At 43.4% G+C, this 25,978-nt stretch overlaps 1 protein-coding gene across 1 annotated transcript; it reads right to left on the reverse strand.

Moving 5' to 3' along the window:
- Positions 1–20,206: 20,206 nt before the first annotated feature.
- Positions 20,207–25,413, reverse strand: plk2b (polo-like kinase 2b). The gene is made up of 14 exons (XM_084361026.1): positions 25,211–25,413; positions 25,003–25,110; positions 24,775–24,891; positions 24,359–24,488; positions 24,054–24,237; positions 23,678–23,876; positions 23,392–23,539; positions 23,137–23,231; positions 22,693–22,825; positions 22,497–22,577; positions 22,063–22,222; positions 21,646–21,775; positions 21,395–21,505; positions 20,207–21,254 (listed from the first exon to the last, which is right to left on the reverse strand). Exons 1-14 carry the CDS (start codon positions 25,391–25,393, stop codon positions 21,063–21,065), a joined length of 1,971 nt encoding a protein of 656 aa, XP_084217152.1. The 5' UTR covers positions 25,394–25,413; the 3' UTR covers positions 20,207–21,062.
- Positions 25,414–25,978: the final 565 nt, after the last annotated feature.

Consider the following 25,978-nt stretch of genomic DNA (forward strand, 5'->3'; position numbering starts at 1 on the left):
AAAGACAGGAACACTTGTGTCAGCAGCAGAATCGTGCTGGCTTTCTCCATGAACTGAAGGATCCCAACATTTCCTGTTTCCAGACTTTCTTCTAAGGCCTGTATGTCAATTTATTTAGTAGAGACGCTGTGTTTTTTTAGTTACTTTAATGAATGAAAGTCATTGTATTCCCACAAAGCCTTCCAAGCACCGTGACAAAGTAATTTCAAGCTGGTCCTGTGAGAGCCGCAGTGACGTTCTAGGACAAATCAGACACCCAATTTGTCCCCTGCATGAAGCCTTGGTTGTAGGCAGCACTTCTGGCATTTCAAATCAACTTGTCATTTGTCAGAACAATGCGTAATTTGTTGTTGGTTGTTTGAGGTTTGGGATTTTTTTTATATTTGACATTTGAAAAGTTAAAGTTGGTGCAGCCTCACCTTAATTCTTCATTCAACTCTCTGCCTGCTCTAAAGCTGTGAGTCAACCTTGGTATTGTCGGTATGCCATTGAGCAACTAATGACCGGTATGAACAAGCTAAAGGAATTCAAAGCAGTTATGAAGCTATGGGAGACAAAATTAAATGCTCTGTGTGTTTGTGTGCTTTTCTTCTCTTTTGAATCACCAATAAATCTGCACCTCCTCTCAAAATCGGTTGCCTGATCAAAAAAATTGCAGTCTGTCCATAAATTGCATTCAAAGTTCTGTTTTGGGGGGTTTTTTATTTGAACCTGCTGAACTCTGACAGAATACAAGGAGAAGTTCTCAGCAAGACAAATATGTGAAACTTCTGGGCTTCCTGACAAACAGTTAAGGAATTCGTTCTTGCTTAAAATCTGGCTTTTATTTTTGCACGGCATGTCAGACATGTCCGGACATTTTCTGTATAGCTGCAGCTCAAAATGAAGCCGTGACAGAGACATTTATTGACCATGCTACAACACAGGAACCAACACTGAGTTTCACACATGTTGCTTTCGGATCGCACAGAACCAGATAGCCCCTGATGTGTTGGAACAGAGTGAAATATACCCCGATAACTGAGACAAACAACCTCATCAAACCAGTACGATGATCCGTCTTTAATGCCATAACATCAAGGTTTCACAAATTGTTTACAAATGTTCTCATTCATATTTTAAGCCAACAGTTCCTGCAGGGAATTAATATTTTATTTCTTGAATTTATAGCCAAGGGTAGTCTAGTCAGAATAAGTTAAACTCATTTACTACAAAAAATACAGATACAGAAATACAGTGAATCACTGAAATGTGCATTTTTACCCTCAACATCCACTTTTTATCAAAATATATAAAATTATTTGAATGCTGTTCATGTTCAAAGCACAGCAATTAGCAGGACGCTCAAAATATTAACCTCAGAGAATAAAATGTGAAATAAACTTGTCAGTGACTACAACTGCTTCATCAAATAGAAATCCCTCTTTGCATCCCTCTTGACATATTGTCATGAAAATGACAATGAAATGACAAAATGTGAGTGCATCATCCAGTTGAGACTCACTTTCAGGATTGCAATCTTAAAAGCATAGCCTCCTTTATTACTGCTGTCATTTCCTCTCATCTATATTTTCTACATTGTGAGCACTTGGTGACGTCTGTTCTTGACAGATTCTCCAGCTATGAATACACTAAATTACTTATACTACGCCACTGATGACGTCTGCATTATTACAGTCAATTTATAACTGACAGCTAAAAAGTACACCGTGTATTTCAGTACTGAGATTGCACAAAACTTTATTTCATGAGAACATACTGTAAATGGAGACTCTTTCTAGTCCAATGTATGAGCTTGATTGTTTCTGAAAACTAAATAACTGAATAAGATCTGTATCTGAGCTATGGTCATGACTGTGTGATATACTTTTATGAATATGTGACTGTGTGATATACTGTATGTCTAAGTTGCGTGTTAACTTCTTAAACCAAGCTAAGGATGAAAAAGAAAATTAATTTCAGTGTAAATCGACAATAAAGTTTTATCATGTTTCATATCTTATCATATAAAAAAAAAACCTCCAGTGTCGTACAAAAATGACAGTACTTTATGTTTGCATGTGAGGGGGTTACAGAATTTCACTAAGTTCAAGTAACCTGTGTAAACTATAGCGTTATTGATCAGTTAATTGAATTAGGTTAATGGTAGTGGTTTAGCATGCACAGTATGTATTGATTGAGAATAGCTTTTAAATTGCGGAAACTATGCAGCAGCGTTGGAGCAGTACCCAGTATTTCAGCACTGTCTCTTGTTCCTTCACCTTTGGTTCCATTTCATATTTATCATTAAGTAACAGAACATTGCAGTTTTGTTGCAGAGACACTTTCAGATGCACAACTGTATGCACAAAGCTGCAGTATGTGCCTGTACAGTTCAATCCACAAAACCCTTCCACACCAAAATATTGTCTAATCTTTGAAAAACAAACAGAGAGGCCGCCGCACTGTTTTTGTTATGCTGCTAAAAGGCTGAAGTGCACCTGTCGAGGAAAACAGAGACAATGGGGTAAAAGGAGATCATCCATCAACTCCTCTGAGCCCTTCCCATCTCTCTTGCCCTGCTCTCTGTTTCCTGTTGTGCAGGAAGCGTGGCTAAATCCGCTCCACCCACTGGTTGGAGGGTAAACACTGCGTGGGACACAGAGATAGAGAACAAGGGCAAGTGAGCGAGTGAGCCGTTTAATAAATAACCAAGACTGATTACAGCCGAGTGGGGCTCATTGAACAGATGAACTAAAGTCAACCCCTGATTTATTAAACAAAGGCGAAATTAAAAAGTCAGCGTGTCAAAAACAGCTTCACCTTTGCTGAACTGTAACACAAACTTAGTTCTCTGCAGCTGCACATTTCTATTGTAAAAGGCTAGCAATGGCTCATTAACTCAGGAAACAGTCTGGCACGAACAGAACTGTGGGGTTAATTTAGGCTGCAGGAAGCCTCGTGCTTGGACAGCCAACTCTTTCCTGCTGGAAGGAAAGGTGTGATCGCTTACGCACTTGCTGATCTGCAGCTGCAGGGCCTATTATATACCAGCAACAATCCACGGCTTCAGATGTTAGTGTAAGAAGAGTAAGGGTTTTTTTCTATTAACATTTTATATATTATAGTGGTATCACTGGACTTAATATTGTAAGGATCAGTTGTTAAATAAGACTTTCTTATGGTTAGTAAATCTTGAATCATTTTCAGGATTAGAATTAGCTATTATGTTTGAATATAACGTTCGGGTTTCCAAGTTTTGAGTTCAAAAAGTGGCAAATAGTGCCTGTTTTAGATCAGTACCATATACCAATTGTTAGTGGCAATACGTCAGCATAGCAGCATTATGTAACTATTTTATAGCCTCAAAGCATTTTAATGACACTGTGACTTTTAATTGGGTGAATTGTGTCTTTGTCTCAGCCACTCCTTCCCCCTCCATGGCTTGTTTCTGCTTTCAGTGAGTAGGATCGCAGTACGTAACGCTTTATGGCAGTACCTTGCACACAGCATCAACCATCACTGATTTTGGTGAAACTGGATCATATTTCATGAAAACCTCCCTCCGTCTAACCTCCATCAATGGTGTGTCACTCATGGGGATTCAATATGTCTTTCATCAGTGACAGCCGCCTGCAAGTGGTGGTTATCGTTGAGAATAACATGCTGGCATGAACGCTGGTTACCCGCCTTATCAAAATTGTGTCAATCTGTGGTGCAAGTGGCACATAACAGCAGCATACAAAGTTAAGTGGTGGCATATGCCCAAAAGTGACAGTTCGACATCTCTCACTCGAACATTTACATCAGAAGACAAAAAGCAAATATCAGCTATGTTTGAGGGACCGGCATGTCCCAGACAGGCAGCGCATAGGAGGAATAACAATTACACCAACTAGTCGCCACATTGCGTTTGTACCAATAAATACTTTTTCGGCTTTGACCTGGCAACCCAAAAGTTATTTTTGTTGATTATTTATTTGTAAAGCACTGATCAGTGATATTTTGAATGCTGCCTCATTGTTTAATGGTATGCGCGGGATAGTGATGCTGCAGTTGTGCTTATCAGTTAGCCGTCTATCCGGCTTTCATCCCAATCCTGAGCAGTCGAAATGATTCAGCATGAACACGAGAAAAAGCCATTGAAGTTGTGAGGAAGAGTTTAACAGTGGTCTCACGGCTGAATAATGAGCTGTCATTTCTGCTGACGTGCGTCAGCGCCTCGCAAAAGCTGCTCAGAGCTGCACTTTTTGTGAACTTGCTTCTCCGCAGTCTATTCCAGGAAACAAAAGGAAACTGTCTTAACACTGTTATTAGTTAGTTCACAAGGTCTCCTTTCTCTTTAATGTGTCCCCCTTCAGTGAAAATTTGGCAAGCAAATAGACTGTCATTTGGTTGTGTTTACCTATCAGCGCTGGGCGTCTCAATCTGCCATGTGTGAGGTCGAGTGCAGAGTATTTTCTGAAGGCTATTTCTACCTGTCACATGGAGCCATTCCACTGACTTAATAATTATAATTCTGAAAAGCACTTTTTTGATCTCATGCAGCTCTTTATATTCTCTGCCAACCTTAGGAGACACAATCAAGAAGTGAGTGACTCACAAGCGTGCACAAATACACACCACCATACACACGCTTTGCCCTAATTGGCCTGCTATAAAGCGTGCAGTTTTCCCCAGCGCGCTGACAGTTGATTGCTAATAAGACTGGAACGACAGGTCCCGCTGTGAGGCTCCTGCGTCACCTCTTCGTCATTCCAGTCCCCTACCCAGTTGAGGCAATTACAGCCCGCCACCTCCAACCATGTCACCTCCCGACTCCACAACAGTTGTACGTGTTCTTCAAGCTGCTTACAGCTCACGAAACACTGCTGAGAACTCGGGTCTCACCGACGCTGAAATTCACTTTCAGCAACAGCATTTCATCATCTGTCGGAGAATGACCACACTGACGCTAATAAAACTAAACCATTGCCACTTCACACTGTAGGGAACATGATGTCATTACTCATTTCAGCTCACATGTGGAGCAGGGGGCATTGGGTCAACTTTACCTTGGTGAATGTTTTACAGTGACAGTTTTACCTGTTGAATGAATTACATAGAATTTAACCCTTTGCTACAAAGGAAAGCATCTCCACAAACAGGTTTAAAAAGGTCTATACATTTTCTTAGAAGAACTCTTCGAGAAACTTTACAACATTAGTTTTATTGCTCTTTTCTGTAACGTGTACAATGGTTTTATGTTACTCATGTACAGGATAACTGAAATCTGGATAAAAAATGTGAACAGCACAAAATTTGCCTGACACAGAAACACGTTCCTTGCTTTCCCTTAAAGGGAAACAGGCTTAGAGACAAAGAGAGAGCAGTTTTATCTGGTATTTATCCAATGGTGATAAAGTTTAAGATAAAGTTCAGGAGCAGCACCACACCTCAATCACTCACCTTCCTGTCGTGTGCCTATATAAACCTCCCCGCGCTTCTCATTTCCCGTGCCTCGCCCTCCCTCCACTTCTTCTGTCTTTCTCTCTCTCTCTCCATCTCTTTCATATAGGGGGTCTGCCAGCCCGGGGGCTGAGGCGAAGCCTTCCCCCACACCGCAGCCGCTTGACACTTAATCAACACTCACACTCATACTCGATTGCCTTCTTCAACGTTGTACTCATATTCCACCTCAATAAACCACCAAGTGCACCTCATTGATGGTGTGGCCCTTGCCTGTGAAATCAGGACAGATAAGTCCATAAAGAGGCGGTCCTGTTCATGAAGAGAGCAGGATTCCCCTGTTTGCGGCTATGACTGGTGATAATCATCTGTTTGTCCGTCTATCTGAATAGCTTTGCCATTTATGACCCATCACTGTGATACTACACATATTTAGTTGAGTAGTCGTTAGGGCTCAAGTGCTATTCGTGACTGGACTGGAGCAGAAGGGTGAAGTAAATATGAGAAAGAAAATTGACTCACCTTATTGTGAGTGAGCCCATGGAGACATATAGGCTAATCAATCATAAGCACTGACTGTAAATGCACTGAAGAGCTGTCCATCTCACTTTCTGTCAGAGCAGCTCAAATGCTGGTGGTGTAGCAGCCGATTAGCTTGTGGCCTTGTGGAAACACCACAATACATTGACTTAACACAACTAGTTTCCTCTGTGTTACATAATCCTTGCGACGTAAAAGCCTAATGTATTTTTAAAAGGCACCAGTCCCCTGAGGCCCCTGGCAGTTAAATGTCTCCGGCTGAGGCTGGGACACAAACGCTGATCCTCAAGTCAGTTTAGTCCTATAACGTTGTCTAGCCGATGCGTCAGACGGGGAGATTTAATGTATTTTGAGTAACAAGGAGGGAGAGTGAGAGACGAGAGAGACATATGTCAGAGACTAACTGTTATACGCCTACAGTTTGATTTTCGGGTTGCCAGCTGGAAAATAGCCTATATATACACTATGATTGGATGAGCAAACGTGTGATCTGATTTTGTGTGTGTCCTGGTGACATCATCTTCATGCAGAAATCCAGATGAGAGACACCGCCAGCAAACTTTCTGAGACGAGTGCATGAGGGCTGAGATAAAAATGCCTGACAGCATCTGAATGAAAATATGCATTGTGACAGCCTCCATTCCCAGGTGTTGAATCAGAGATAACATCACTGAGAATACACTACCTGAATTAAACTCTTTATTCCGTATTCTGCTTGAATTTCTGTGACAGCGACTAAAATAAACTGACAATAATTACGGCGCTCATTTCACTGCTTTTCGCAGCTCTTCCTGGGCGCCGAAAATACTGCCTAAGAGTTTGAAAAGGCCTTGACGTAATTGAGTGTGGGTTTCTGTGTGTATTTCTTGCAGTCACAGTGTGTATCCCCATTGACTTCTCTGGCTGTATGTATCAGGCTGATAGATATCTAATCCCCCAGGTCTCAAGGGAGATATCCGGCGCCCACCTCGTGACGTCAGACAGACATCTCAATGTGGAATCTGGGTATCATTATCTTCCCGCGGTTTAGGACAATGGATCCACACATTGAGAAACATAAGGAACAATGAACAACAGTGCTGAGAAATGGTCGAGGCAGATTGCAGATAAAAACACTGCAAGGCAAAGCCATTGCCCAATTACATGAAGTACCTTCCTCATTCTTGATAAGGGAGGTTTGAGGGATCGACCGAGGCGTGTCTGGACTTGTTCACACTGTTGCGAAGGCTTGTGGCAATGATTTCCTACGCAGGACATATTTCTGCTTTTGAAGTGTTGCCAAGGAGAATGTTTTCTACCAGTCTTATCCAGGTTATGATGGCTGAGAGAGCTGGGACTGTTCATGCAAAGTGCCTCAGACTGTTTCCAATCAAATCCACAGATTGATTATGAACGCAAATTCTACAGTTATCTATTCCTCTTCAGGACCTCGTGGGGGTCCACCACAGCATAATGAAAGAAGACAGAGAGGTGAGCTGTCACTCCGAAACTATGTCTCAACACACTCAGCTCTCCAAAAACACCCACCTCCCTCAGCACAGTCATTCCTGTGTGGATACACATAGTCATTATTATTACATAATTTTAATGGATTAAATTGAAGCGTCCTCTGAAATATTGTGGAGAGAAGGGATAAAGTAGCAAGGAATGTAAATCTATCAGATGAATGAGTACATGTAGTTTGATACTTTTCACAACTTTTTATACACCATGAATCATCCGTAAGAGAGCTAGCAGACACACACAGCTATAGTTCACAGTCTTTTGTTCACAGGAGCTGCATGTCTTTGAACCTGGAGAAGAAAACCTGTGGGGAAAACCCACACACATAAAAAAAACACTGAAGCTTCACTGACAAGGCTGAGATTTAAACCCACTGAGCCGCAGTGAACCTGTTTGTGCAAATCCCCGACAATGCAAATGACACTGCAGATAAATCTAAAAGATGTTAGTCAAGCCTGGATAGGGTCTTCAGGTAGGCTTTCAGCTGACACACACGCAGATGTACAGACTAAACATACAATTACAGGCCATCAACACATCACTCCACCGAGAGTGAGTAAAGCTCCTCGTCTGTGCGGCTGCACTTAGCCGGGCTAGTCACACAGGTGAGCTCAGGAGAGCCTCACATGCGTGATGACACCTGCGCCTCGGCACGGAAAGTGAACTCATCTGGAGCGCAGAAAGCGAGTCCTTTTATGGATGTTAAAACAGACCCTGCACGATCAAAACAAACCCTTGTTTATGAAACGGGATACATAACATATATGCTGTTGGGCAAAGACCACCTGGTAATGTAAGGGGTTTACAGAGCCAGTCTTACACCTCCTGAACTGCTCACTAACTTTCCGGGCTGTACTACAACAACCACAGAGAGAGGGGCATCCAGGAGCAGCTGACGGTGCTGCCAAGAGACAGTAAACTTCCTAGCTCTTGACGCTAACGTTAGCTAGCGTACTACTGTTGACAGAAACTTAAAAATCTCACCTCCAGTTCCAAGAATGTCAAACCTGTGTTGAATGCGTCTCTCACTCATCCAGACTCACTTAACCTTCTGCTGTTGTCTCACAGTAAGTTGTTGCGTCTCCCTAATTTATGTTTACGTCTGCTTCCCCATGAGATCACGTGAAAGGGATCACGTCAGGTGGTACATTGCCCCCTCCAGTAAAAATCTTGTGGTGTGGGTATGTTTATGATTAGAGAGGAAAATCAATGGATTTTCTCCTTATGTGTCTGACACAACCCAATTTCAAAAATCGATCAGAGTTGTAAAAGGCCTGTACTGCGAGGCCAGAGCGCTGAAGTCACATCCCCGCTGCTGAGAGGAGCAGTGTTCACTATTTATTCAAAATGGATTAATTTTGAGTATGTCTCATGTCCAATTTACACCATATTTGACACTGCACTTCCTTTGGTTCACAGCAACACACCTGCCAAAGGTGAAGTCGATCGGGTAAACGCTTCTCAAGATATGCTAATAACAATCAGACACACAGAGACTGAAATTTCTCTTTGATGAATCAAAATAAAAACAGACAAATAAAAAACTATTTTCTTCACCAACCTGTTAATTATCTTGTAAACCCTGACCTTTCTTTGGACCCCTTGAGGGGAACAACTGTCTCACACCATGAAAATCAGTCATGACATCAGCTGTTGACACCAGCAGTGCCACCAGCATGCTGCTGAATTCAGATATATTTTTAGTTTGTCAGTATATTTAATAGCTCTCTGTGTACCCTGTTGTTGTTTGGAGTTTCCTTCTATTTGTGCCTCAGGCTATATTTAATTTAAAGGATTTGTAGGGCTGCTTATTAGCTTGTCTCTTACCATCTACTTGCAAAGCCTTGTATTATTACACTTATTAGTCCTATTATTACACTAGGGCTGTTTTAGAGAACACAGTCCACTTCTGTCTTCTCCCTCCAGCCCTGAACTCATCTGGCTTATTGTTCCCATCTCATCCGTCGTGCCAAACAGAGGATATCCAGTAGGATGTGTTCCTGTTCGCTTCCCCAGAAAGGAATACAAACAGTGACAACAGCTATTGTCCCGCTGCATGGTTAACAGTAAATGGCTTGACAGTTTGTCAACAGTTATTGTGTCATATTTGACTGGTTGAAGGTTCATTCAGTCGTTCTAAATCAGTCATTAGCGCCATGGCAGCTCCTGCAGTCCATTTTAACAACCAGTAAAACTATGAATATTTAATAATAAGTTTGCACCTCTCAAACAGCTCATTTCCACGTTTTGCCTCATGAATTCTAGTTATATAATTAGATTGCTTCTGATGGTTTTTGAAGTGTTGGAAGTTAATTAATCTAAAAGATGGTTGTAATTAAATAATGTGAACCTGATGGCAATGTTTGTACTGCAACTTATTTTTGCAAATGTTTTATCAGGGTGGACACTTCCTGCCTCCTTGTTATCTGGAGGGTAACAAGGATAGGACTACAATGCTGGTCCAAAATGAAAACGATAGCGATACATCAGGTAAACCTTAGATAAAGAAAGATAAAGCAGGTCTGACGAGTTATGGCAGCAAATGACCTCATCTAAACGTGGGAAACGAGAGCCCAAACGGTGCTGACTGTTTCAGAAATCCTTTAAAGGTGAGCAGAAACCTGTATTTTCAGCAAGAGTATCACATTTTCAGATGGTTCTAACCTCCAAAAGCTGTTCTTTAGAAAAATGGATTAAAGATAATGCTCAGCCCCGTGGCCAGGATGAAGTGTTAGCAATTAAAGTTTCTGCTAACCACAGATACTTTGAAATGTGTACGTTTCATAGGCTGCGTACTGTATTGGCATTACCACAAAGTGTCAATGTATGGTTGCAATATAGTACTGAAGGTAGCGTACCAACCAGCGAGCCCTGACGCTACCATATGAAGACCAACACTCCAATGTTGCTCTGACCTTCCAGTCCAGGCCGCTGACTGCGCGGCTAACTGAGCTAACTAGCTAATGGCAGCTTTAGTTAGCAGCAGTTAGTGGTTAACGAGGTGATACGCTGCTCCCTGTCAGTTTGGAGTATGAATTTGACAGGTGGCCAATTCATACATATTGCACCTTTAACCCAAAACCTGATCTTTTCCCAACCCTAAGCCCTTTGTGCCTAATCCAAACCAGAGCATGTGCACATTTCAGAAAATTGAATCTAAAGACACGTAGAGAGACAAGTTGCAACATAAAGAAACTTAAGTTCGAAGGCCTCTGTGGTTCTGCTGAAATGCTCTTGGCCAACATTTGTTCTGGCGTTTGGTTTTCTAATGCTATAGCCGAGATTTAAAAAGAAAAAAATACTCTATTTCTCCTGCCTGCAGGCATTTTGATATGAGGGGTGCTGAATGATTCAAATGATGTGTGTGTGTAAAGAGAAACACCATTCAGTTCTGAATAAAATAACCAGTGGTGCAAATGTTCACCGTGAGACTCGTTCAGCAGTTTTAATGAAATAATACGATCGAAACATTTAACCGAGGCAGCGTGCACGCAACACAGGATGACTAACAGAGAGCAGCCGGATGAAATGCAGCTGGATGTTTACGTGCGGGTGAAGATGAGAATACCAGTTGCCATGGAAACAGTAGTGTGTGTCTCCCACTCAGCTCAATGGGAGAGCAAGTGGAGACTGCCGATGTATTATCAGAGACGATGCATTGATTGGCTCATTGATGGGGCTGTCAGACGAAGCTCCGGAAACGTTGCCCTACAACGGTCACCCGGCGCCAGTCTCAGATGGCATTTTACCTTTTTCAGGCAGAGACTTTTCATGAATGACAACACCAAGGCACACAAGGGGGGCAGGATGCTGTTAAAGAGACAGACGTGATTGCAGAGAAGTTGCCATCCGCATGAAAGTGAAAGGACTTCTTGCTCAATCAGTCGTTCTTAAAGCAGTTTGCGTAATGGGAGGTGGTTTTTTTTCTTGCTTTCAGAGAATACAGTCAGCTGTTAAGATCTTTACACACGGGGGATGTGATGGCACAAAAATGCGAAATACTTACCTGCGAATTAGGGTTGGGATTGATCCGCCATTTTCATTTGGAGTTGACATCTGTTCTACAGAGTGTGATTACGCGATGTCTTAAATTGCAGTGCGAAAGCCCCGAAAAAAAGCTCGACCTCCATCATCTTCCATTTTTTGGGGGGAGTTTTTTCTTACTCAAAATCGGTAACATTTTCAGGCCCCCTGAGGCAGTGTGATTTGTTGCTTTGAGCTATACAAATGAAACTGACCCGACCATGTAATATTGGCAATCAATGTGAATGTACTCGTGACAAAAACAGCAAGCGACATGAGAATTAATCTCCTGTTTGTAAAGGCCTTCAAAAGTAGTAAATGGTTTCTCTGTACAATTCACACAATGTGTGTTTGTGTGTTTGTCTGCTATACAAAACTCTCAGAACGTTCAGAAACATGAATTGCTCTTCCGGGAAAGAAAAAAAAACATCACGTTGCAAATCCACCCCGTTATTTTTCTTCAACAGCAGCTGCTGCTTTGAAAATGTTCTTGAAATGCCAGCGCTCGGCAGCGTCATCAAAGTTCAGGAGTTGGCCGATTGTTGAGATTCATCTTCCTTCAGCCGACATCCACCCGGCACCGCAGCATATTCATCCGCCCCTGCATCTGTCCCGTGCGCGTTGGGAGAGCATCAATTTGGAAAACTTTACCTTTGGTATTTACCGTGCGAAGGCTTGTTCCAGTGCTGTGGGCTGGCAGAAATGCCAAAGGTGCATGAGTTACAATCTCTGAACAAACTTTGTATTAATCAGTCGTCCAAACTTCTGAAACTTTTTGAAGGGTGCAGAATTATACATGTATCTTGTAATAAATACACATAATGATTGATATGTAGCTTGCAGTTATACTGGCGATAAAGTTTGGGCAAGTTGTGACATTGAGGAAGCTGTAACCAGGTTACAGTAACCTTGTATTAACAATTCTGGATCTGCTAGCAAAGACTTTTTACACTTTTCCATTTGAAGATACATTTTTACATATTGTATTATTGTTACATAGAGTAACACTGTGTCTAGCAGTGACAACAGAATGTAAAGCTCAAGCCGAAGAGGAACATTAACATTCTACTGTTAACTTGTTGAGCAACGCAGCCCCACCTAAATCCAAAGGGAGACGGTATTTGTGTGTGTGCGTGTGTGTGAGCGTGTATGTGTGTGTGTGTGTGTGTGTGGGCGCGCGTGTGTGCGGTGTGTAGGATTTGCTTTGTCCTTCTATCTCTACAGTGAGTCACAGGATTGAAACGCTGCTTTGAAGCCTCTGGAGTTTCCTCCCTGCACGAGGCAGGGCTATATTTTAACGCTTGCCACACTTCACGGGTCTTTGCTAAATGTCTCGTTTTCCACGTCAACACAGTTCAGCTTAAATAGCCTTTAAGCCACGTGCCTACGATTGTTAGCGTGATGGAACGATGGGAGGACAACACAGTTTTAGTCTGCTGTTGGTTCAAGCATTTGTATACTGTTATGGACACAGATCAGACTCCCATTATCTAGGTCACAGGTCATCATGCGCAATGGAGTGCACCTGTGATTTTCCCTGCTCAGTGGGTTGTGCGTCTCCAGGGAGTCAACACCATCAGTTGGCTTCCTGTTTGAGAGAGTTTGATATCTTTTGGCCAGTTTCCATACATTTTGTTTCCCCTCTGCCCTGTGACTCCCACTTGTCCCTGTCCCATCCTTTTGTTCTCCTATGTTTTATCCCCACCGCCACCTTTAAGACACCCAGGGACCAATTTGCTTTGACTTTTTTCGTGATTGGTGCAGTTTTTTGCCAACCTGTGATCTCCGTCCTTCAGGTTTTGCTTTCTTGGGAAAATGTAACAATTTGGGGGCTCATCCAGGACAGGAAATAAACCTGTTTTGCAGGCATTTTGTTGGTAGCATTTGCATCGTTTAACAGTTTGTTCACTGCAAAAAACAGGGTTTTGAGAATCCCACTTGGGAGGCACTCAGCTCATGCAAAAAGGTTGACCTACTGCAAATTGCTCACCACTTTGGCATTGCAGTGACAGCAGGAAGCAGGATGGATGCAGTAAAACAGGCTGTGGTGACTGGTTTGTTGGAGAGACGGATCCTCACTGATGACTCTGAGCCCAAATCTGAAAGTGTGGGTGAGGAGGGTGACAGTGAAGGGGGATGTCGCTGAATCTGTTTCTGAAGCGGGGATGAAAACAGCTAGAGATGAAGCTCAAGCTAGAGCAAATTAAGTTTGAGCACATGAGGATGCAGCTGGCACACCAGGAAGGGCAAGGTGAAAAGGAGCAAGCCATTTGTTTGAGAGAGATGGAACTTGAAGAGCTCCGTATCAAGTCAAGTCAACAGCTTATGTCGAAAGAACAGCTGCCTTGTGCCCCCATTTAATGAAAAGGAGGTGGATGAGTACTTCACTCTCTTCGAGCGGGTTGCTGACACTGGAGTTCAGGCCATTGCTACTCAGAAGCGTGTTGGTTGGAAAGGTCAGGGTTGCTTGCTCCGAGTTCTGATTGTAAGACTGTGGAAGAGGCTATCCTATGTTCCTATGAGTTGGTACCAGAAGCATATAGGCAGCAAAAACCCACTGAGAGGGGAACTGCAACCCCTTTATATAGCCTCCCAGTTGACTGATTGCAGTCAGCTGAGGGAGAACATCACAGGTGCACCCAATAGATCCTGATGACCTGCGATCTAGATCTTGGGAAATCTCTGTTCTCAACAGGACCTTGCGGTAATCTCTGATCTCTGTCCATAACATCTCCCGCCTAAAAGACAACAAATCTAACAGGTTTGTTGGCATAGCACAAAAACAAATTCCCACTTTGATATAAACTCATAAGGAAACGTTGCCAACAGCAACCAGATGGCTCAAGATGTTTGAAGAACATCCAGCACCAGGCAACAGTCCAAAACAAACCTTTAGTACATTTTCATTTCTCGTCATACATTTTCTTTCCCTTCCATTTGTGGCTCCAGAGGAGCTGAATGTAACTTGACAAACTGCCTCCATTGATGTCGTCAGTTGCATTGTTGGTAATGTAGGTGGCAGGAAAAAGAATAAGAAAGTGTGGAGTAAAAAAAGTGAAAGCTCTGCTGTATTAATTTTGAATGTTTTTGAACAATCCATTGCGAGTCCAACAGTGTTATTATAGGAGTGCAATGCTTGAACATGGACGTATCAAGAAACCTGGATACAGTGTTGGAGATGAAGCCTCGTCATTCCTATGAAAGCTGCTCTGTGGCACTTGAAGCCACTTCACCAGAGGCAACATATCAGATTACATGCAGGTTCCTCTGGAGCCACAAAAGTCTTTATACTACTTACTTTATACTGCGTTATACTACATATGTAGTTGTGCTCCCCTTTAATTCACTCTTCTGAAAGTAATATATAAGCATTAGCTAGGTGATTTACAATGAAAAACAGACAACCCTCTCCCCCAGCAATTCCAAGTGGATTGTTCCAGTGTTCTTCACAGTAACAAATATCAACGACACAGAACAAAATGAGAGTTTATTCAGTCATTTAGTCTAAAATGGAGACGGGAAAGCAGATACCATGGGTGCCAGGCCGATTGTATCGTCAGTCAGTCTTCATTTTGCCGGGAGATTTCGTGCCCTGTGGCAGTGGAAACAATGTTTATAGGGATAAATCTCAGGCCGGGTGGTGTCATTATTCTATAGCCATTACATTAGGCAATCATAATGATACTTTAGAAACAAAAAACCTGTTTAAAACGGGAGATTCAAGTTCTAGGACAAGTTGAATGTGACTAACTTCATCTTTGATGAGCAGATAACTGCCAGGCAAGTTGAAACTCTGCAAAGAGGAGCATGAGCATGAGAAACCAACTTCAGAAAGTCTCTATAACACACCCTCTCATTTGCTGGTATGGGTGGAATGCAATTTCCACTTTGTTGCAGCTTTACCAAAGACGGGCTTAAACAGTAATTATCTCCCAACCCAGTGCATTTCAATGATCATCTGTAAAACTGCTATGCTATAATGACAGGATGGGGAGGTTGATGCTGCAGGACTTTTGGACAAGCTTTGGTTCCCACAGGAATTGCAACCAAAATGCCAAAATTCTCGGGGAGGAGACGCGCTCTGCTGTTGTTTCTGACACCGTACCGAGCTATGGATTTATGAACTAACTATTACATTTGTTATCACTGAGAGGCAGATCTGGCCTGGAAGCTAAACAGACCAAGGGAAGCTTTACCAATACAGGGGAAAAGGAATTTAACATTAAGTATAGATGAACTGCAGGAGCTCTGTCAGTCTGGTTAACAACCACTAAATTTGTAATATTTGTCATTTACATGCTAGTAATAGTATAGCCGTTATTTTGTAAAGTGGTCTAACATTTTCTACTCATGTGCAGTAGTCAGACGTGTTGGATTTTCTTATGTGGAGCAGTTTTTCCACTTCAGCCTTATCGTTGCCCTTTATCAGAAGGCTGCCCACACACATGTGATGTTTTTATGGAGGGAGTCAGCAGGTCATTGGTTGCCCCGCTCTGAGGAAGTCACATTCTATCGAGATCACGGAGGAGGGTGCCAGTGCAGTTATTATTATAGGCGCTCAACAAAAAAGAAAGCTCAGTCTTTCAGTTATAATGATCAGCTTGTGATGCTCATCCACTGCACATGACAGCCTTTTGCGACAATCCAGCACCAGTGTGACGCAGGCTGTGCATGTGCAGGGGTTCATCTCAGGTCACAGCGGCTGATTTACTCGTGTGATTAATGTCTGAATAAAGAAAACATCCCTGCGATTATGTGGTAATTACATGCTTTTAATTAAACATGTGATTCGAACTTTTCAGTACACATTGGAGCTTTGTGCACTTTTTATTAGTCTGATTAAATTTGGGTATGTCAGGAGCCTCGTCTTGAGGCTTTTATGACAGTACTCGCCTACATACTTCAGCTTGGCTCATGTGATGCTGCAAAATGAATCCGAGCCAGCTTGACACAGACTCTCCCTGAGCTCACAAGACGTCCCTGTCAGAGCCATTTTTGAAGGAAATACTCAAAATTCAAAGCGTTTAAATAAATCTAATTGTTTATACAAGTGCGAACTGAGCAGCAGTAGTAGAGCAGCAAGGATTTAGTGTTCAGAATTAATGCAGAAGGTTTGATGTAGTCCTCGGGAAGATATTCAAACTCAGATAAGTAATGTTTACAATATTACTAAAGTAATAGTACAAACTCAGAGCACAAAGTCTTTCCATAACTGAATAAACAAGCTGTCCTCAGAGGAACATTTCATGTCACGATTTTATTCTGTCCAACATAATTGCGATTCACGATATTAGGTCCTGATAATCATCTAAATATTCTTACAACTTAAAAAAATAAATAAAATTACACTAAAACATACTGGAATTTCTTTAATCATACTTCTTCCTGCAAAAATAAAAAATAAATAAATGGTGGTAACATCATCTGCCTGTCCCTGATTTAACTTGTGTTTGGGGGGGATACAATGTGCAAGCTGTGCCTTTAGCCATGGTGACAGACTTGGCCAATTCAAAAGACCGTACGTCAGCGAGCCACTCGTGAGGATATTCACAATTATTCCAATAATGAAAACAAACCACAATCTACTTTTTGTGAGTGTTTTTTATTGTGATTTGCTGATAAAAAACCTTTCATTGCACCACTCCTAATGGGAAGCAAATAAAACCACAAATAAGATAAAATAATACCACAAACCAAAACATGCATGTAAGCACAAGCATCAATATGGATCAAATTTCCGGTTTTTCTCTTTCTTTGTCCCAACTTTACTCTTCATTTGCTGAGTTGGACACGGACCTGCTGGTACACTTTGATCCATGAATAAACCAGGAGCTATCGTAGCAAAAAGGCTCTATTTTCAGGCAGGAAGAAAAGACCTATTCAGAAAGCTGATTGTAGAAAATTACAGGAATCAGACGAGGGGGCATGAGCGAAGCACTACTGAACATAAGTGGTCACTGCACCTCACACGGTGACTCATTCTCTGCTATGGACGTATTTGAGCACCTGGAAGAGAACCAAATATAGTGAAAGGTGCACACACACCTTCTCACATGAGACACTTTCTTGGTATTTGACTAAGTTTGCTCTGGCAACTTTACAACCGACTGCTGCGCATTGCTCATCTCATCCTCGATGCTGTAGGCTACAGCAGAGAGCGGGGCGAAGCTACAACAATCACAGCTTCCTTTACAGTACATCTGTTTTCGTCCACATACTGTAGTAGGAGGAGGAGTGCTGACATTTGATATGCAAAGGCCTTTAAATCCCTGAAGTGCATCCCAGTGTGTGCACATTTAAAGCATGTCTTTCTTTTTTTTTTTATCTGGCAGAATGTGCCTACTATCACTTTTAATGCCAAACTGACTCACTCTTCTGCCTGCAGAGGACTTTATGATAGAAGCTGAGGTATAAAGATCCCCGTTGTCACTCCGGCTTAGACTCATTCCAGAGTTAAGTCGGCCCGCACGCACAAGAATTTTCCCACTGTCAACGTGGCATTACGGAGGAGCAGCTTTGTGAGGGTGACACTGAAAACCAGCAGTGTCTTGAACAATTTTTTTCCCCCACATGACAGTGACATTAAGACCATCAAGTGAACTTAGCTTTTTGAACCCCACAGGGTTTTCTAATGTGTTCACCTACGTGTTACGCTGAGAGAAAATTCCCATGAAACCAATTTGAAGGATGCTGACTCATAGATAAGATCCTGACGCAACCTGAATTTTCGCCTACGTTAATCATTATAGGAGCTGAATCTTCATCGGATTATGAAATGTTTTAACTCATATAACCTCGAGAGTACTTGCCACTTTTCCTCCTGCTTGCTTGGAAAGAGCCAGTGGTGTGTTATTAATTTGGCTCAACCCGCTGCATCCATGTGATGGAGATGGAGATGGAGATGGAGATGCTGCACTTCTGTTCAGATATTAGGACCGAGGGTAAAAATGCCCAGGAAAGCCCCGAAATCTTCACGTCAACAACAAAATCTATTTCTGTCTGACTGAAGCATCCATTCCAGGGGCCATTACTGTCAAAACACACGCACTCAGACCTGGAGGTGTCGTCATGAATAATTCCCGCTCCATCTCCTTGTACTTCCTGTTCTGCTTCTGTCTGTGTGGGTATGTTTATGCATGAGCCATTCATTATTGAACTCTGAAGAGCACAGATATTCTGAGTGAACATCTAGAGGGATGACTCAAACATCCACGTTTCAACTTCCATCATTACGTAAGCCTGGGAGGTGAAGAGGTGTTCAACAGACAGCCGGATCAAACACTTGTGTGGAGAGCGGAGCGGAAAAAGCCAATCAGTAGCAAAAAGAGTTATTATTTTATGACATGCACTAGGAGTTCTGACTTTCAGCAAGGATGAGCCGTGCCAGATGACTTTTACGCAGCCGTCACCGGTTTCCGACTCTTACCAAATTGGTCATTGGCTGCTTGTTGCCATGGTTACAGTCAGTGGATGTGAAATGATGTCCAAGAATGACTGTAGTCGCTTTGCTTCAAAAGCTCTGATGCAATTGCTGACATAATGCGACCAATTCTGTCATTTCACGAGTCTGTCTCTCCTTCCAGCTGCACCTCACTGTTTTGCTGTCTCTCCCTCCGTATTTCCGACCCACCCAGCTGGCCTATCTGCCGATCAGAGCCCTTGTTTGTATCCAAAGTAACACAGTGCCCGTGTGTGTGCCTGTGCGAGACAAGGCCAGCAGCATTGAACAGCCACTCATCTACATTTATCACTGAGGAAGAAAACTTGGCCTCCCTTGAACCAGAGAATAAACAGCATCCTGTGTAAACATGCTTTTTATCACATCCATCGCTCTCTGTGCCCATTTCCTGTTGCAAACACAAGTTTACAGATAAAATACTTGCTTTGACTTGGACTAGTGCACAGATATGAGTGTAATTAGGTTTAAACTAAGACCGAAGTTCATTTTCAGGTTTATTTAAATGCACTAAAAATGATATTTTGAATCAAACTTAAAGCTGCACTATGTACTTTCGGATGAGAAAATGAAATAAATGTAATATGTACAATAGTAAAGGTGCACTGTGTAGTTTTGTGGAAGACACTTTAATCAGAAGAGAAAGATCATAATTGGCCCATTTTCTTGTATTTATTTATTTTTGTGCCTAAACAAACACCGAATTAACAAACTGACCTTAATTTCATGCTGTTTCACTTTGTTTATATTTGGCGTACCCTGCCACCTTTCTAGCTTCAAACAGCCTCTGAGAACAGTTTGTTTATTCAGTTATGAAAACAATTTATATTTCAGAGATTGTATTATTACCTCGTTAATATTGTAAATATTGAAATTCTGAGTTTGAATTTCTTCTCCAAAACTACATAGTGCCCCTTTAATAAAGGTATAATAAAAACTCTGAAAATGTATTCATTTATTTGATGTATTTTCATAACTGAAAAATAAGTCATCCTCAGAGGAAAGCTGAGCTGAGCTGAGCTGAGCTGAGAAAATCCTGAAGTAAAACAGCATGAACATGTGGTGTCTGGTTTCTCTCCTGTGAGTAAAAATGTCTTCCCCGAAACTGCTCGATGCACATTTAATACCAGGAATCGATTTGGAGGGAAATGCTCAGACAATATAAAACATCTGATCTCATGTTGTGGGCAGAAAGAGACAACAATACATGTTTTTTTTCTTCTTAAAATCAAACACTCAATGAGAAGGAGTCAGAAGTGGGGTTTCTTTTTAGAAAATGCTCTTTATTATTAAATAAATAAATACTGCACTTTTCTTTCACAATAAGTTATTTAGCACATTTTCTACCAAGGTGATAATGGCTCCTTAGGGGTCCTCAGAGGATCCCTGGTACTGTTATTTATTTTATTTTTTTTAAATGTCATTCTGTTGTCCTGCCCCGCCCCCTCACATCCCGCCTCAGGTCCCCAGCTCCATGTGCTGAGTCCATCTGTCAGTAAAGACAACTAATCACAGTTTTAAAAGTTGGTGTGATGGTACGGCCCTCCCACTCACACACTCTCACACACACACACACTCACTCACACACACACTCACATATAAACAGCCGAACTCTGGAGCACCCACATACATTAACAAATCATGTCTGTGACACACACTGTACATCATTTACAATATTCCACAGCGTCAGTTCATGGATTGTCTCTATAAAACAGCCTCGACTACTCTGTACACGTTTAAGCTGGTGCCAGCCCAGCGTTTGTCTTTGCTTTCCATCTGAAGTTCACATTCGTACCAACGTCCTCATTCCAACAAGCTCAGTCTTTCCTCTCCTCCCACAATCAACATACAAATCAGCCCTTTTGCTATCCTCTGTCATTGTGCTACATTTCATTCCCCCCCAATCCATCCACACAGTCTGTCCGTATTATTTTTCCACCAGCACCTCTGCTGAGTCACGAAGGTGCAACGGTGTAGGAATGTTAATTGACTTTTCGCAGGTCCGTCCTCAAACTCCTCCTTCCTCGCACAGATGCCCTCCGAGTCCTGGCTCTACTGCAGCATTGCAGTAGCACAATGGGGTGGGTGTAAATCAGTCCAAAAGAGTGGGTGTTTAGCTGCATCTCTGCAGGAGCATGTTGAGGGAGTACACCATGCGTTCGCGCAGGTCCGTGGGGCAGCCGGACGTCAGCAGGGAGCTGAGTTTGAAGGTTTTGGAGACGCGGTCCTCGTTGATGTATGTCAGCATGTACTCATCCCTCTGGCAACACAGGATGATCTTGGTGTGGTCGTGGTAAAAGTTGATCTACGGAGATAAAAATATTTATTTATTAGATTATACTCTTTGGAGGTTAGTCTTATTTCCTCCTCTGTTGATATGAAAAATGCTATGCGTTGCACATAAACACTGCTCCTCTGAGCATGCCCAGCAACGGCTGTGTTTACCTGGAAAGTGCCGTCGTTAAAGAGCATCATGAGGGCGCGGTCGGACTTGAGCCACTGCAGCAGGTAGAGTCTGGGCATGTGTGCATCTGTCATGCTACCCAGGTCCCCGCCCTGAGAAAGCAAAGGAGAAGCACACCAGGATTAGACAGGCTGCAACATGAGAGATACCATTTCTAATGCTTCAGGGTGTGGGGAGGCACATCAAAGTACAAGAGATACGGAGGAGTGGGGGAATAGAGATATTCACTTACATCCATGAGGTTCTCCTCCATGTAGTGGGAAAAGTACTTGAGCACGGTCACCTGGCCCACAAAGTGTTCGGGAACCTCGCAAGTGGGGAAGACGGAGCGCTGGCCCAGTTCTGCATAGTAGTGGATGGTCCTGAAGAGGTGGAGAGAAGCAACCAGTCAGATAAGCAAATACTTAACAAGCAACAAGAAGCATTTCCTTCACATATTCATGTTTTCCTGAATTTGTGTCAAAGAAAGACTATAATGTACTCCTACTCTAACAAGCCAGGCCTTCACTTATCTGAAACCACTAACAGGTTCTTCAAAGTAGCTCTATGCACTCCAGCGTGCTTAAACAAGCCATTTCCCTTACATGTAGTGACTAACAACTTTCAAACTTGAAGGTGGAGTGTTGCGAAAGTGCAGAATGGTGCGTACTTTCTGTCTGGCAGGAGGCTCATGTGAGTGCCGTTGTTGAAGAGAACTCCCACGGTGTGATCAGACAATTGGTAGCCGAAGCCGTACTTGTTGGAGTAGTCCACCCATTTAGTCACCCATTGAAGGTTGCAGCTGTTTGAGCCCTGAGGAATGTCGTCCGCTGTGGGGCGAGAACACAAGAGGAGGAGGATTAGAGCGCAATTAGAGGGAAGATTTGAAGAAACGACAAGCACCGGCTTTGTTAAGGCACATTAGACTTATCTCAACAATGAGCTAGGAGGAGGGTGTGTTAACGAAATCAGGGAGCGTCTCTGTAAAGATCGACTTGTATCACCATCTCTCCGTTTAGACATTTCAAGGTCAAGTACAGAGAGTGAGCTTTAGCTGTATCATGAGAACTCTCTACACGAAAATGCTTTCAGTACTCGACTCACCTTTAGGCATACTCTCCAGACATCCCCTCAAAACACTTGCAACAGTCTCGGCCACGCTCCCTGTTGTGCTGTCTTCCAGGCCTGTAGAAACCACAACAACAACAACAACAACAGGTGAGCGTCGATGATACTCTAAAAAAAGAGCATGATGTCAAATGGAATCACGTGCCTCGGTGTGAAAACGAGGTGAACTCACATTCGCTGCTGCTGCTGCAGCTCCCCAGACTCCCTCTGACGATCAGGCGGATGGTGTCTCGCGTCGTCGGGGACTGGCTCTCTGTTGCCGGGGCGACGGGGCTCTCGGCAGATGGCGGAAGTGCACTTCCATTCTGAGGTGGGAATCGGTGACGACAGGGAGTTAGAGTCTGCGAGTTTAGATCATCTCTTCCTACTATGACTCAGCGGTCACCCACAGATTCAAAGTGGTTCGGCTTTGAAAAGGTTGAAAATAAGTGCTTTTAGTTTGTTCTGTAACTGCAGCTTGTTATAAAGTTTAGTACAGCATCAGAGTGACTCACTGGAGTCTCCTCGACATGATATTGCAAATCTACCCATTCATTTAATGGCTCTGTGAATAATGTGTTTGCAAAAATCACCTACGCTAGATGTGCTGTTTTGTGTTGAGCAAACGGGCGCTTACCTCGGAGATCTTTTTGCTCTGTTGTTGGCTGATGACTGTTCTCTCCAGGTCGTGCTGCAGTTTGTAGATCTCCTCTTCCTCTTTGGTTAACTTATCTATCACGATGACACAGAACACGCAGAAATCAGAGCATGCACGAGATAAAACCAGATTTTGCAAAAAACATAATTTTGCAAAGTGAAAGATAACCGGCTGGAGTGACAAGTAGAATTTACGCAGCACTTGGGCGGCTTAGCGCTTGATTGTAATACTCACTCAGAGTCTCGTAGTATTTGACCTTGTCTCTCCTCCCACCGAACAGCGCAGCGGCAGCTTTCTTGAAGAAGCTCTTAGCGGGACTGGAGACGTGGAAATCTGGTGCCGAATGGCAACAGCTCGGCGGCAGACGCTCTGGACTGAAGCCCTGCGGAGAACAAAAGTGGGTCAGCACACGTCTGGTGGGAAGGGGGTCACTGTTACACTCCCACACGTTGACATTTAGAGAGTGACAGGCTGCCACAGGGAGGAACGGACAGATAGAGAGGTGAAAATTGTGTCTAACCTGTGTGAAGAAGTCGTGCCTCAGAATGTGGTCCAGGTTAGGTCTGTCCTCTGGGATCTTGGCGAGCAGGCTGGCGATTAACTGCTTGGCCTGAGGCGACAGGGAGGAGGGCAGGGAATAACGCGCCTCTCTGATACACCTGTATGTCTCCTTCAAGTTGGTGGTTTCAAATGGTGGTCTGCCCAACAGCATTGTGTACCTGGAGCAGGACAGAGGGCGAAAGTGAGCGAAATTTCTATCACAAAACCTTTATCAGACAAGCGACTGCAAGCAAATATACATACTAGGGCATGCAATATGATGCCAAAGTGTCTTTTTAAGCTGATTAATTAATAATTACTACACCTAATGTTGAATTTACAGTTTGCCTACTCACATTACACAGCCCAGGGCCCAGATGTCTGATTCACAGCCGTGGCCCTGCTTGTTGAGCACCTCAGGGGACAGGTAGTTGGGAGTTCCACAGATCGTCTTCCTCCTGTTTCCTGCCGGCTCCAACTTGGCAGCCAGACCAAAGTCCCCGACCTTCAGCTCCATCGACTCGCTCACAAAGAAGTTACCTGTCGGGGAAGAAAAGAGGAATGGGGCGATCAGCACTTGATATTCAACCCAGGATCAAAGCCCAAACGCGGCACAGGCTGGTTAAAGAAAGCAGCGGGGTGGTATAAAAAGATTTCTCACCGAGTTTCAGGTCTCTGTGAAGGATCTCTTGTTCGTGCAGGTACCTCAGACCGGAGACAATCTGTCTTAGATAATAACGCACTTCTGGCTCAGTGAGCACTTTGCGAGCCTTCAGGATGTGGGCTAACGACTGCAGAGAGACAAAACATAGAGAAAGGAACGGTTATAGAGCTGAAAATAATCATATTTTCCTCTGGGAAGAAAAAAAAACATACTTGACGTTCCTTAATCTCATAAAACTGCAGGGATTTCTATGTATATTTGCTGGATCAAAACATTCGAGTGCTCTTATAGTGGTGACAGACTGAACACTGCATATGTGCTGCCTCACTGGCTTTAGGTGCAATGCAGGTGTTACCCAAATCGGAGGCACAAGCAGTGGCAAAGCGTAAAGAGCAAGTTGCTGGAGGACTTACTTTTCTACTGCAGTACTCCAACAGGATGTAGATGTTCTCCTTGTCCTCGAAGTGGTGATAGAAGTGCACAATGTGTTTATGGTGCAAAACTCGGTGCAGCTCGATTTCTCTGTCAATCTAGCGGGAGGAAGAGACACAAAGATCGGTCACAACTGAATCTGAGGGCTGTTTTTTTTTTTTTTTTGCGAGAACTGTCAGAGCGGTGCGCAACGGGGGCTGCGCGCTTACCTTCTCCCGTTGGTGAGGTTTGGAGACGCGCGCGTGTGGGATGATTTTGGCTGCATAAACTTTGCTGGTGGAGAGGTCGGTCATCTCGTAGCACTTAGCAAACCCTCCCTGGAAAGAGGAACAAATACTGTTAACTGCTGCGTCTTCAGGTTAGGTGGTAAATCCAAACACACAGAGAGAGAGAGAGACTGTACGCTTTCTGCGCTACCTTTCCCAAAACTTTTCCCCGGCAGTAGCACTTCCCCGTGGCAGGATCGGTGATAATCCTGGCCATCTCCGAGGGCCCGCTGCGATCATCCAGCCTCTTTCGGCGAGGCTCGCAGGACCTCGGCTCACACATGCTGCTGCTGTTGTTTGTCTGTGGGGGCCCGCTGTTTCTCCGTACTTCCATGAGAGGTGGTTTTTTACAGTCCCGCACTCCAGAATGCAGCCCGGAGAGTCCGTCTCCGAGCCTTTATACCCTGGCACCCTCCCCACCCCTCTGTCTGCCGCCCTCTGTCTGACGTCACGGTGTGAAATGAGAGCATGAGGTCTGCTTCATATCGATTACCCTGCATGTACATGGGTGTTACTGACGGCACAGACATGAAATCAAAGAGGGTTGGATTCTGCTCTTTATGGATTCAGATGATTATTTTTGCATCAGCTGCCACCGACCAGAACATTAACAGTGAGGTAGACACACATGTTGTGTGGTTTACCTCTTGGTAAATGGACCTTTTTTTTTTACATTTTGGTGCAAAATATAATTCAAAGTGTTGGAGGTCTGATGCATCTGATCGATATTAAATCCACTCTGCAGAGGATGAACATGATCAGTATTCCATTCAGGCTCAGCTCATCCTGTGTTTCAGCCGCACGCTCAGTTTGGAGCAACAGCACCCTCAGGTGGAGGTTCTGAATCTGAAGCGTTGCAACTAGACACTGATGTATGACACCTGATCAGAGTGATTAGTGAGGTGTGCGCAGAGGTATG

The sequence above is a fragment of the Pagrus pagrus genome (genome assembly GCF_965226575.1).
Source record: "Pagrus pagrus genome assembly, chromosome: 8".
Classification (NCBI taxonomy): Eukaryota; Metazoa; Chordata; class Actinopteri; order Spariformes; family Sparidae; genus Pagrus; species Pagrus pagrus.